Consider the following 14723-nt stretch of genomic DNA (forward strand, 5'->3'; position numbering starts at 1 on the left):
TCGTCCTGCAGACTGAGGCTATCCTCCTCGCTATTTACCAATTTTTGTATCATCAGCGAACTTACTGATCATACCTTTTACATTCATATCCAAGTCGTTAATGTAGACCACAAAGCAATATCCATGCTGTCTATACTGTCCCAGCTGATGACCTCTATGATCACTTCTTCAAAGGGTGTGTGAAGCCCTCCACCTATCTGCACTCTGTTATTCTTTCTTTTGTAGGTAACCTTTTTCTACATGGAGATGTCAACCTTGGCTCAGTGGTAGCACTCTTCACTCTGAGTCAGAAGGTTGTGGGTTCAAGTCCTACTCCAGAGACTTGAGCACAGAATCCAGGCTGATACTGCAGTGCAGTACTGAGAGAGCGAAAAAAAGCATTGTCAGAATGCCATCTTTTGGATAAGACGTTAAACCAAGGCCTCATTTGCTGTCTCAGGTGGCCGTAAAAGATCCCATGACACTACTCGAAGAAGAGCAGGGGAGTTCTCCCCAGTGTTCAGGCCAATATTTATCCCTCAACCAATATCACTAAAACAGATTATTTTGTCATTATCTCATTGCTGTTTGTGAGACCTTGCTATGTACAAAATTGGCTGCCATGTTTCCTACATTACAATCGTGACTTTAAAAATACATGATTGGCTGCAAAGTGCTTTGGGATGTCCTGAGGCCATGAAGGTGCTATGTAAATGCTCCTAATTTTTGTCCTGTGTATTTTGGGCAACAGTGCAGTTTTATGGACTTATGCTTAGCTTACCAGAATGTAAAGTATCTTACCATAGAAAACTTGAGAGCTGATTGAATGCTTTTTATTTGCCAATTGTATGTGTGAATAATTAAAGGCAGTATTCAATCTTTCTCTGCTGCATCATTCTAGGCTCTTTATTTAACCTGCTGGTATTTCTCAACAATTTCCATTATTTCTGTGTGTGTTGCATTTTCAGCAAGTTAATTCTGGTTAAATGCTCTAAAGTACTCAAACTATGATTGGCATCAGTGACTACCTACAAAAATGCTAGTCTTTATATAGGGCATAAGATTGGCAAAGAACCAAAGGTGACATGAGGAAAAGCTTTATACAGCGAGTGGTTAGGATCTGGAATGCACTGCCCGAGGGGGTGATGGAGGCAGATTCAATCATGGCCTTCAAAAGGGAACTGGATAAGTACTTGAAAGTAAAACATTTGCAGGGCTACGGGGATAGGGCAGGGGAGTGGGACTAGCTGGATTGCTCTTGCATTGAGCTGGCACGGACTCAATGGGCCGAATAGCCTTCTTCCGTAACCATTCTATGATTCTATGATTCTATGAAGGCTATGTTTATTTATGCTGATCTTGGTGAATTTCCCATCGTGGCACTTTACTTCAGGTCTGACATTAGATATCCTTCCAGACTCTCCTGTTTTGTGACCCAGTGTTGACCTCCTGTGTGATAGCCTCCCATGCCTGTTTCATTCTCTGGCCACTGGTGGTTGGTCACTTTGTTCTGTAGGGACCAATTCAATGCCATTTACTGTGACCTGTAGATCTTGATTTTTCTTCACATCTTCCGCGCTCTCCCATAATTTCTCACAAAATAGTGCACTCCATAGATGGAATGGCTCACAATACCTTATTTATACCAGTCAAGTGACTATGAATCTAGTAGGTTTACACTTGTGTTTCCCCTATGCATCAGGAACCAGCAGTCTTAGTGCGGGTCTCGAATAGTATAAGTTACATAAACATAGAACTAAGTTAGATGTCAGGCAGTATTTCTTTTCACAGAGTCATCGACCTATGGAACAAATTGCCAGCTTATGCAGTGAGTGTGCATTCGCTGCAAACATTCAAAAGGGAGCTGGATGAGTTCCTGATATTACCACATTTGGACGGTAGGTGAGGGATTGGTGAATGGAGTAAAGTTGAGCATTCATACACGTAAGTTGCAAATACAACAAAAAAATTAATTCCCATTTAGTACGCTGAGTGCACTGGGTAATAATTTCACCCCTCCATCTCTTCCATAACATTGAATTTTCAGTCTCGGGGCCATCTTGTGGCAGTCTCCTCCTCTATGATCCACCAATGGCTTTTTTGAAGGTAAGATGCCCAGGATCACACACAGTGAGTGCAATTTTCATCTCTACCGCCCAGTTTTTCGGTAGAAATGAGGCTGTAGTGATACCAAAATCGCTAAAAATGATTCACTGCTGTCTTGCCACCCGCTGCCCTATTTGAGCTGGAAAAAGGTGGGAGACCCATTATTATATGCTAATCAGGGTCCTATGTTATAGATAACACCCCAATGACATTTTCAAACTAAAACATGTGATGCAAGCCCCCCCCCCCCCCACTGGCCCTGTGTGGTAAGTGGCCAAACCAGCTCAGCTTAAAGGGGTTGCTCAGAAAAAGGCAGAAAAATGTTTTATGGAGAATTTTTTGGGAGTAGGAGGGGCATGATTGCTCTTCCTGCAGCTCCACAAAAATGCTCTAGACTGTTGCATTACCTCTATCAACCCCCCCCACCAAATCAAGCTGGTCCAATATAATGCTCTTCCAGCTCGGCTGCACAAACATACTGGTGGGTTTTCCGCCCCCTCCCTTGCATATCATCGTTTGTTTAGCACTGGCAGCTCACTGTTTTTATCTAAATAAGGTCTGATCATGAAAATGGATTGGGCCTCTGGCAAGCTACATTGGGCAGGCTCCATCCACCGCCCACTTGCTGTAGGCTCCACATCAAAACTACCCTCAGTGTTCTAAATATGGTCTTACCAATGAGTTACACAGAGGTATACAAAACTGGATTTTAAAAAACTCAGAAGGTATATATATATATCACAAATCATACTCCTTGGAAGAATATATTAAATGCAAGTTGAATGACCATTAGAAAGTGTTTACACTGTCATTAAACTACATAGGAGATGGGGGACCTCTTTCAAACACTGATGCACTCTGAGACCCCAGCAAATATTGACACATTCCTGAGGAACCCATCATAATTTCAGAAAGGAAAACGGTGCCATCATTGGGGGAAACATTTTAATTGGTATAAACAGAAATAACCTGCTAGTAGATCAATAAAAAATAGCAATCTCATGACGGAGGAGCAGAAATCTGATGACCTAGTAGACCCTGAGAGTCAGATGGCCCCCAACATGGAAACCTTTGCTGTAAAATAGCCATTTACATGGAAACAGTGGAGATGTACTCCAGACAGAATCGATGTCAAGCGTTTAATGTTCTGTGGAATTGAACAGTTTCGGATTATGTCTAACGGGTATTTAATTTTTATTAAACATCCATTCATTCATTGATTTTTGATGAAAGACATTGTGAAGTGAACAGTCATTGTGATTTTTCGTCATAATATGGCTGAGTGACGTTCGCTGCAGTTTTGCTGAAGTGACTGCAGTCAAACAAATCTGGATAATGAACACGGATTTCCGTCCGGGTTTCAGCGATGGTTTCTTGTTCTGTGCAGTCTTTTTATCGGGTTTCATCATTTTAGCAAATGGAGAAGCATGGATAGGTAAGTTTGCTGACTCGGTATCGTTTTCATAATGACTAAAATTCGTTTTATTCTCAGTAAAAATTGCCTTAAAAAATAAACCCTAGACAGCATAAGATATTTTTGACCTTTGTGCATATTAATATGTTAATCCAAGTACATTAACGCCAGGTTTGAAATTTAGTAATTTAAACTGTCAAACATAACTGGAAAAGTGAGTCTTTTTGATTAAACGGTAGATATGAAACAGCATTTTACAAATAATGATTATTTCCTTATCTCTACCAGTATTACAAATGTCAATATAATAGAATCGGCCTGCTGAGATGTCAAAGGTCATTACAAGTGTAAGATTGTGGCCCTGCTCCATAATAGGCAGGAATTACTGCATTCTCAAACTTATGAGACACATAGAAAAATGGGACCCAGTAGTGATTAGGTAATTATTTAATGGAGGAATTCATCAGGACAGCATTGAGGGCTCTCCTTGGCATTGGATATAAATGGCTTTAATTTTACATAATTTTATAGCTCATTTCTGGGGCTGTTTTTGTGCCGGAAGTGGCTGTCAGGACTCACACTTAAATGTCAGTGTGTAGATGATTCACGTTGAAGAGTTAAGATTATGATGTAATCTCTACAAGATTATTAGTTTATTGAATTCCCAAAAGATTGCTGGCCCAAATTACAGTATATCAAAGGATTAATGTGTGAAAAACTAGTAAACTGCTGCTCTGGGTCGTCTATCTCAACTACTATTTGTCCTACAATGTTGTGCCATCTGAGCAGAAAACATCAACATTGTTTTCATTCACAGAAAGGACCAAAAATAGACCCTGATAAATAAAGACGAAGATCTCTAGTCCCGACTGTATTAAGTTCTTGGAAATTAGGCAAACTAACTTATATTTGTGTTCTGTATCTTGATTTCTACCATTACTCTTCCACCTTCAGATTAATACTCAGAATTTAGCAAATTGTGAAAATGTGGGAGAGTCAATACAAGGTAGTAATACAACGCAGTAAATAAGACGGTATAGGGCGTGAAGAGACCATTGCAACATAAATTCAAAAAATACCACAGACTACTCTATCTCCCATATCTCTCAATCACTTTCTCTGGCAAACATTTATCCAGTTCCCTCTTGAAATTATTGACACTATCAGCTATAAAGAATGTCCTGGGCAGATGATGCCTGCCAAAACACTCATTCATTCATGCCAAGTGCCAGCATTTCACGCTGACAACCCGCGTTTCTTGAGTTGTGTCCACTTGTCAGCGTTTGGTGTCAGAAATCGTTGTGGGGTTTAAACATTTCCATGCTGCCTCGCTGCTTCGGTAAGGTTGCCCGGAATGCTCCTCAGATCTCTTTTGTGTGTACAGGTGATCAGGTGACTCCCACACGGGCATGTGCCCAAGGCACCTGGCAGCAGGTAAGTTAATTAGTACTTCAAACTAAAAAAAAACACTCGCCACATTTTAGCTCTAATGTTCCCTGATTAACGTTTGTTTCAACATTGGATATATTGAAAAGATTTTATAATGATTTGATTGAGAAGGTATAGACCATTAGCTTTTGGATGCAAGTGACAATTTTTTAAACATTTGTTCTTAGCGTGTAGGTGATGCTTGCAAATGTGCGTTTATTGCCCATTGCTAATTGTAAATGATAATTCGTACAACTGAGTAGGTTGCTCAACCACTTCTGAGGGCATTAACAGGTAATGTCACAATTTAAGTTGCAGGTAAACCTAACATTGTATAGCAGATTGTGGCAAAAATTGCAGAGACTTTTCCTCATTTCTTGAGAAATGGGGACTTGTGTGGATATACATTGGTATCTTCTGTTGTTAAATCCGATTTTAATAGATTCGTGGAGGCACGTTTCCCCACTCGGCCTTGTAATGTGGACTGGAATCAGGCGTAGGCCAGACCGAATAGAGGAGGCAGGTTCCCTCCCCTGAAGGACATTAGTGAACTGGTTGGGTTTTTATGACAATCCAGCAGCTTTCATTATCATTTTGTTTTCTGGTGATAGCTCACAAATTACCAGATTTATTGAATTCAATTTCACAACTTGAACTCATGACCTCTGGGTTACTAACCAGAACCATTAGCACTACATTTGACATGGATCAATCTAACACACGCGCCAATCAACCACGTTTTATGTAGACAGTTAGCATTTGAGATCCAATATCCACTTATCTGCATTTATGGATAAAAATTAACAATGATTATGACTTCTCATAGTGGTGTCAAATGAAAATGACAAATCTGCTTATATCAAGTTATAAGATGAGTTTTTTTGAAATCTGAGGCTAGGGGTGCGGGAGGGGTGCGGGAGGGGAGACAGGAATTCCTGATCTTACCATAATTTGTGGGATTAGAATTTCCGTCCAAAGCGTGCAGCAGAATTGGATCCCTTTGCAAAGCAGCAGCATGAGATAAAAGTTGAGAACAGCGGCAAGGGGTAAGCCAGTGTGAATGGGTGGGAGTATAGGGAGAATAGTGCCAACACGCCCTGGAGGAGAGGGCTGAAGAAGAGTACCTCTATGATCTGGGGGGTGGGTGGGAGAATCGCGCCTCCACAACACTGTGACAGCTGTTAAAATTGGACTGAGCAACAGAATCTACCAATACATACCCACAATAGCCCCAGTTTCTCCTCAAGAAACACAGAAAAATCCCTGCCGTTTTTGCCACAATCCTCTGCCATACAAGTGATGGACTGTTAGGTATATCTGTAGCTTAAACTGTGACAAGTGAATGACCTGTTTCACTTTCAGTGTAATTACATGTGGTAGGCTAAAATTCAGAACTGTTTTTGAGTTATCACTTTTTGGGGTCAGCTTTTGCTAATTTTCTAGTTCATTGTTTGCAAACAGCAGGTGAAAAGGTGAAGTAAACTATTCCCACCAACTCCACAATATATTTTATAAAAAAGGAAGATGCAGCAGATTTATCTATTTAGCTGATTTTTAACTATCATCATAGTGCCAAAATCTTAACACAGCAAACAGCTCGTGCTGATCTTATCAGTATATAGCAAGAACTGAAAATCCTCTCTGACGGTCTTCAGGGAGCTGCACTGGCTCCAGATCACCAAGAGTGCCTGTGTGAAGGAACCTTATGAGTTTTCCTGGTAAAACGCAGAGACATTAAGCTTTGTAAATTGAAACCTCTTTCTTTTCAGAATGTGGGACAAGATCTGTTACGGTGAAAACGAGTCAATCGCGAATAGTAGGAGGTCGGGATGCAGTGGAAGGAGCATGGCCGTGGCAAGTTAGCCTTCAAGCGACAAATAAACACGCACACATGTGTGGAGCAACAGTTATCAGTCAATGGTGGCTCTTATCAGCGGCACACTGCTTTCCTCGTACCAATGGATACGAGTATGTTTCCCAGATAAGATTATTATTTTACTGTTGCAGCCTTGATTTGCTTATTTCTTTCTTTCTTAACATTGTACCGTGGAACAAACTATAATAAATAATTAAGAGTGCAATTCAATTCACATCAAATTAGATTTTTGAGTGGAATGCAGCTGCAGATGATCCTTATCTTAAATTTATTTAAAACAATGATTAGGATTGGACCTCAGATATCCTTGGAAACCATTGATTGAATGTCTGACTAGTCATTTCTTCTCAAATAAAATTTAAATTAAAACAATCCTATCTGGAAAATTGGGCAGCTTTCCTTTAAGTGCATTGAAATGACCATTGGGATTATTGTTGAAATGTATTGGTACCCTCTGCTGCTAAATCCAAAACTCAAATAGCAGTATCAAAAATACAATTTAATCATAAAATGGAAGTGTTACACAAACTAGATTTCAAACGTTCAGGGATATATAGAGCAGAATTAAAGATCGCTTCCAAAAATTCTATTGTCAATAATTAAATGTAATTATATTACATTTGTGAGTTTGACATGTGTCTATCGATGTTTTCCATTGGAGGCTTGTCTCGCTCTGAGAAACCTGGGGATGGAATTCATGACGCCTCCAATAGCTTATCACACTGCCAATTGAATGAAAAGGTTCACACTACAATTCCCAGAGTGCACCAATATCACAGTGCGAACAGTGCACTATAGCTCCCTGAATGCAGAGAAGGCTGCCTCCCAGCTGAGTATAATGAATGAGGACATATTATGGATTTGGATGCGTAATGCAACCAGATTTTTTTTTTGCAGCAACATTAGCTATTCACCGAGCATGCCAGATCTTGCTGGTTACGATACAAAAGGACTGACAGCATTAAAAGTCAGAAAACCATTATTAGGATTGTAAAGGTAACTGATTTTTTTGTATTAAAAGTATCAAATCACTATAACGCATGAACTTTTTCTGAGAAACCTTTGGCAGGAAAAATAATGTGACGAACTATTAGGTTTGTTTATTTATGTAACTACAGCATGTTGCATGCACCGATTTATATAATTATGTAATTGCAGTATGTGGCTGCAGGAAATATTACTTATTTTTAATCATTTTTATCTGTATGCAACGCGACTGCAAATCCATTATCTATCTAGCTAGTTATTTATCCATGTATGACGGATTACGCCTATTCTCCATGATTTCTGGTGCTTTTCCGCCAAGTTACTGCAGGAGGTCGGGAGAACCGCCCGAGTTTTTATAGTGAGGACCAAGAAATGTAAAACTGAAGAAAAGATTAAACGAATTCATATAGTTCCTTCTTTACAAAAGATCTCTGCAACAGTACCTAATTTTTCTAATGGTTCTACTTAAATAAACGTGTTTAAATTCAGCACTTTTATTCAGAATCTGCCTCCAAATTTGAAAAAATGGTATAACTCTTCCAAAATTTGCTGCTTTTATATTAACTTTTTTTTCACGTGTGGGCTTTTTAAGGAAATGATGATGGCAGTTTTGGAAGGGAGAGGGATAATGCCAGAGTGAAGGGAACCATTAATGACCTTAACATGCATGGAACCCAGGAAAAGTAATTGACTGGCCACGAGTTTGGTGGGGAGGAGATTGAGGTGGCAGAAGGCAGCTTACATGTAAGAGGTGGGCTTGAGAGGGCGGGAAGAAAGATGGGATAAGTGATGTGGGTCAGAGCTCAGTTGGTGGGGTGTTGCACAGTCAGGTACAAAAAGGAAAGGGGAGGGAAGTTGCAGCGGAGGCAGCTACATGAATGGTCTTGATCTTGGAGATAAAGAGGTCCATGAGTGCACTTGATGTTGGAGGTGAGGGTGGAAGGGGAGGTTTCAGGAGATGGCTTATTATGGAGAAAGGCAGCCGTGGTTTAATCTTGCCCTCCATGGTGATCCTGGAGTAGTATCAGGATTCGGCTGTGGAATGGAAGGCACAGAAACAAGGATGGTTGTTCACTCATGCCTGTGACTTTTGGACTTTAGAGAGCGAAGGTAGGTCAACACCTTCTTTCCTGTCTGCGGTCCTTGTCACTTCCCAGCTCTGTGCATACCTCTCCCACAACTGCCTTTTTGAATCCCTTGAGTTCACTTTCTGCCCTGCTCATAACACCAAGACCACCCTAGTCTATGTGACCAATAATATCCTCTGTGACTGCAACCGTAGCACATTGTCCATCTTGACCTCTCTGTGGCATTCAACATGGCCATCTTCCTCCACCACTTCTCCTTCATTGTCCAGCTGCACCGGACTGCTTTCATGTGGTTCCACGGATACTTGTCCCAGTGCAGCCAATGCATATTCAGCAATAGCTTCTCCTCCTGTGACTTTGGAGTTCCCAAAAGATCTATCCTTAGCTCTCTCCTCTTCCTCATCTACATGCTCCCTCAGTGACATCAACTATAGGCAAGGGATCAATTCTATACTTATGTCGAAGACATTCAGCTTTACCACTTCACCACTTCCTTTAACCCAAGACTGCCTGCCTGACACTTAGTTGAGGATAAGCCAGAATTTCCTTCAATTGAACAATAGTAAAAGCAAAGCCATTACCCCCTAAGAGCTATGCTGCCTTGACATTGATTCCATCCCTCTTCCTGGCTGCTCATAAACCAGGCAAATGAAAAATCTCATTGTCCTCTTCAACCTTGACCTTAATGTTGCACCTCATGTCCTATTCATCGCCAAAACCACTTATTTCCATTTTTCCAATGTTAACTGCCTCCACTCTACTTCCCACCTCATCCGCCCCCACCCCCCGAGTTGCCAAAACCTTTACAATTTGTCAAATCTAGAGTCAATTAATCCAAGGCTCAGCGTCTTAAATTTCGACCTCAAGTATTTCCAACTTGTCAAATCTCTTCCACCATGGAGTCAGTGTAGGATCTATACTGACTCCATGTCCTCCAATGCATCGGAGTTAAAATTCTCATTCTCATCTACAAATCCTTCCATGGCCTTCCTCACTCTATCTCTGCAACTGAACCAGCCATATGGCTCATCCCCTGCCCTGTAGGCCTCTGACTGACTTTCTGTTCATCCCGCCCTCTTCTACTCTACCATGCTGGCACAGCCCTACTCTCTGAACTCCCTCCTTAAATCCCTTAGCCTCTCTACTTTTATCTCAGGTTTTCAGGAGCCTTTTAAAGCCAATCTCTTCAACCAAACTTTGGCCATCTCTCTTAATCACCTGACAGAGGTTTACGGTCAGTTTTTCTCATATTCTGTGAAGAACCTTTGGTCATTTTTTAATGTTAAAAGCACTATATAAATATCAAATGCTGTTTTTGAGTTCTTTCTCAGATACACACAAATAAAAGAAATGCAACTCCTCTAATAATTTTAGAATAAATTACATAATATATGAAAAATTTAAATAATGGAAACATTTCTCAGTGCAAAGTTACATTTATCACACATTTTTTACATGTTGTATTTACTAAATAAGCAATCCCTTGAATTGAATTGGCCTGTATTTTTCTCATGCCAAAGTATCTCAAATGAAATTTAAAACTTCATTTTTAGAGGGATAAAATTGAAAAGCAGACAAGTTATGTTAAACTTGTATAGAACCTTGGTTAGACCACACTTGGAGTACTGTGCACAGTTCTGGTCTCCATATTACAAAAAGGATATTGAAACACTGGAGAAAGTGCAAAAAGATTTACAAGTATGTTACCAGAACTGAGAGGTTATACCTATCAGGAAAAATTGAACAGGCTGGGGCTCTTCACTCTAGAAAAGAGAAGGCTCAGGGGGTGACCTGACAGAGGTCTTTAAGATTATGAAAGGGTTTGATAGGGTAGACGTAGAGAAGATGTTTCCGCTTGTGGGGGAGACCAAAACTAGGGGCCATAAATAAAAGATAGTCACTAATAAATCCAATAGGGAATCCAGGAGAAACTTCTTTCCTCAGAGATTGGAGAGAATGTGGAACTCGCTTCACAATGAATGGTTGAGGCGAATAGCATAGATGCATTTAAGGGGAAGCTATATAAGTACATGAGGGAGAAAGGAATAGAAGGATATGTTGCTATGGTTAGATGAAGCAGGGTGGGGGGAGGCTTGTGTGGAGCATAAACACCGGCATGGACCAGTTGGGCAGAATGGCCTGTTTCTATGCTGTACATTCTATATAATATAATATAAGTTCATGCTTCAACTTGTTTGATGTTAAAATACAAAAATGAATAAATTCCAGTTAATTCCATTGCTCCTAATAATGGTTTCTGTGATGGGGAGAGGGGTTAGTGCTCTCATACTATAGTACTTTTCCATTGTTGGATAGTGGGGGATATGGCAGGGTTTACAAACAACAAGTCTTGGCACTCACTGTAATGGGCCAGTGTTTTTCCTCTTCATAAAAAAATCTGGAAGTAGTAGGCACAAGTTACTTGCAGAAAGTGATAATGTATATCCTGAGAAATTTGTCTACAAAAAGTGACCCAGTGTAACATTTCCTGCTTCAGTCTGAGCCTGTTTTAGTGCCAATTAGTTGTTTGTGTTATCATTTTCGAGTTACTCCTTTAACTACAACCCATTATGCCTCCTGTCAGAGGGGGTAAAATAACTCAAATCTCTACTCAGTTGCAGTAGTCATTAATGCAATAAGTGAAAGATTTATTTTATATAGATTTTATTAAAAAATCACTGATCATGAATGTTTCTGTGATGTTAATACACTGTGAAGCCCTGTTATTGTTCCTTTTGGCTTTACTGCCACTTTGTAGCGTCAAAAAGGAATCCACTCAGTTGTGTAAATGATTTTGGCTTCATCATTAATGTTGTCTGCTTTCTTTTGTGTTGTGATAGTAACAAAAATGCGTGGAGAGCTGTGATGGGACTGAGAGAACAGGGAAACCCCGATAGATGGACAATTGCACGGAAAATAGATACCTTAATATTACATGAGAACTACAACAGTATCCACGATGATGTGGCGGTGCTTAAAGTGGACAGAGCAATCAGGTTTGGGGACTACATCAGGCCGGCATGTTTACCAAAACCGGGCAAATTTCATATTGACAAGTGGAAACTTTGTCACGTTACAGGATGGGGACTTATGGAACACAATGGTAGTATCCTTACCAGTAATATTTATATAGAGAGCTCATAAAATCACTTATTTTAAGGGGAAGTGGTTACCATATTAAAGAGTTTTTGGGATGTGCTCAACTCCCAGGTTAGCTTGCTCTGAAAACGCCACTGCAGAGCAGCCATGCTGGTCAATGGGGAAGCTCACGTTTCAGCAGAGACCATGCCTTCTGCAGAGCAAATATTTTTAACACCGTCTTTAGACTGTTATCTCATTATTTACTGAAACAAAAAAAGGAATCATTTTTGTAGCTCCAGATGTGATCAGCAACAAAATAACTGTGTTATCCTCTCTGTAGAGATGTGAACATCTTATTGGAGTTGGCAACATGATGATTATGATATTGCATCTTCCTCTATACATATGAATGGTAAAGAGTGTTAAAAAGCACTAGCATTTCTGCAACATATTTAAAACAAATTATATATTATAGGATCATGGTTGGTACAGCACAGGAGAGGACTATTTGGCCCATCATGCCTGTGCCGGCTCTTTGAAAGAGCTATCCAATTAGTCCCATTCTCCTGCTCTTTCCCCATTGCCCTGTATATTTTTTCCCTTCAAGTATTTATCCAATTCCCTTTTGAAAGTTACCATTGTATCTGCTTCCCCTGCCCTTTCAGGCAGTGCATTCCAGATCATCGCAACTCGCTGTGTAAAAAAATGATTCCTCATGTAGCTTCTGGCTCTTTTGCCGATTACCTTGAATCTGTGGCGTCTGGTTACCGACCCTTCTGGAAACAGTTCCTCCTTATTTACTCTATCAAAACCGTTCATGATTTAGAACACCTCTATCAAATCTCCCCTTAACCTTCTCTGATCTAAGGAGAACAATCCGAGCCTCTCCAGTCTCTCCACATAACTGAAGTCCATCATCCCTGACACCATTCTAGTAAATCTCTTCTGCACCCTCTCTAAGGCCTTGACATCCTTCCTAAAGTGCGGTGCCCAGAATTGAACAAAACACTTCAGCTGAGGCCTAACCAGTGTTTTATAAAGGTTTAGCATAACTTCCTTGCTTTTGTACTCTACACCTCTATTAATAAAGCCCAGGATCCTATATGCTTTTTTAACAACCTTCTCAACTTGTCCTGCCACCTTCAAAGAATTGTGTCTGTGCACCCCCAGGTCTCTCTGTTCCTGCACCCTCTTTAAAATTGTACCATTTAGTTTATATTGCCTCTCCTCATTCTTCCTACCAAAATGCATCACTTCACACTTCTCTGCGTTAAATTTCACCTGCCATGTGTCTGCCCATTTCACTAGTATGTCTATTTCCTCCTGAAGTCTGTTATTAATCTCCATATTGTTTACTACATTTCTGAGTTTCCTGTAATTGGTAAAATATTTTTACCATTTGTTAAATATTTAATGATCGTAATAATACTGATCTGTGGTTCTGATTACAAATAGAACTATATGATATATATTCACAGGGTTTCTGTGTGCAATATTCATATAAAAGACAAGGACATTAATTTGTATAGTTTGATTATAAACATGTTATTGTCACAGATTAACTTGCATTTCCTGTAAAGATTATGAGGGAATATATTTTTGGAGTAAAAAGCCTACCGATGAAGCCCTGAGAAAAAGTCTCAGAACAGTGTCCAAGATCATTCTTAAGAGCTATAAACAAAAAGAGAGACTCTCTGATAGCAAAACCTATGACATTGAGTTCTGACTTGATGACAGGCTGGAATTGAATTTGAAATCATCAGTATCTGACTATTATTAGTTAGGGAAAAAATTGCTACTGTAGCTTCCCCAATAATTCATTTGGTAAATGCAGCATGTAATTAACTGAGCCATAAAGATTTGAGGGTTCCAGCTTTGACTCTTGGTCTGTGCTGAATTAGCTAATCTCAGCTATGGTGCCTGTAGTGGTACTACAATTGGCATAAGCTAAGAATAGGAAAATCATCCAAGGTTCCCACACCTGAGAGTGACCCATGCTGCAAATGCGCATGGATGGTGGGTGAGGACAGAACTGGGCTTGGCTGTGATGCCCTCCATGATAAATAGGTTGCCAACACTCAATACCTAGGTTCATAGATGAAGTATTGTAGAGTGATTGATGCCTATGAAACTACCCCAGCTGGAGTCAATGTCTTCAGGAGGGGAGATAGTTAGCAACATTTTTTATAAAATGCCTTTGTCATTTTTTAATGCTGCCAATTTGGCAGCTCTAAGAGACCGAGATACAGATGAAGAACCATTTGTCTCTTATATAAGACCTTACAGTTAGCTTTTCAGTTGAAAAAAGGTCGCATTTTCTGTGGAATGGAATCCTATAACAACTTGTATTTTTATAGTGCCTTTAACGTAATAAAATGTCCCAAGCCACTCACTTAGGAGAGTGCTGTAACCAATTGTAATAGAAGAATATGGAGAGAAAACTAAAGGCAAAGTGGCTGAAGGCTCTGTCCCCAATGCAGGAGCAGTAGGAGGGATAGGCACAGAAGGCCAGAGTTGGAGGATCAAAGGGCGCGTGCTGGGAGGTAGGGCTGAAGGAGATTGCAACCATCGGGTGGGGCAAGGCCATGAAGGAATTTGCAAACAAGGACAAGGATTTTGAGTTCAGTGCACGTAGACAGTGAAGGTTGACAAATACAGGGGTGATGGGGACTTCATGTGGGACAGGATAACAACTATAGAGCATTTGTCAGTGGCTATGACCAGTTTCTGCATAAAACTAAAAAGACAGTTCATTAAAAACAAT

At 40.2% G+C, this 14723-nt stretch overlaps 1 protein-coding gene across 1 annotated transcript in view; it reads left to right on the forward strand.

Moving 5' to 3' along the window:
• Positions 1–3420: 3420 nt before the first annotated feature.
• Positions 3421–14723, forward strand: part of LOC137344765 (acrosin-like) — a 29126-nt gene continuing 17823 nt past the window's right edge. Inside the window, 3 exon segments of the mRNA XM_068007891.1 lie at positions 3421–3520; positions 6697–6895; positions 11719–11981. Coding sequence (XP_067863992.1) covers positions 3421–3520; positions 6697–6895; positions 11719–11981 — 562 coding nt within the window.

Source organism: Heptranchias perlo, chromosome 28 (assembly GCF_035084215.1).
Source record: "Heptranchias perlo isolate sHepPer1 chromosome 28, sHepPer1.hap1, whole genome shotgun sequence".
Taxonomy (NCBI): Eukaryota; Metazoa; Chordata; class Chondrichthyes; order Hexanchiformes; family Hexanchidae; genus Heptranchias; species Heptranchias perlo.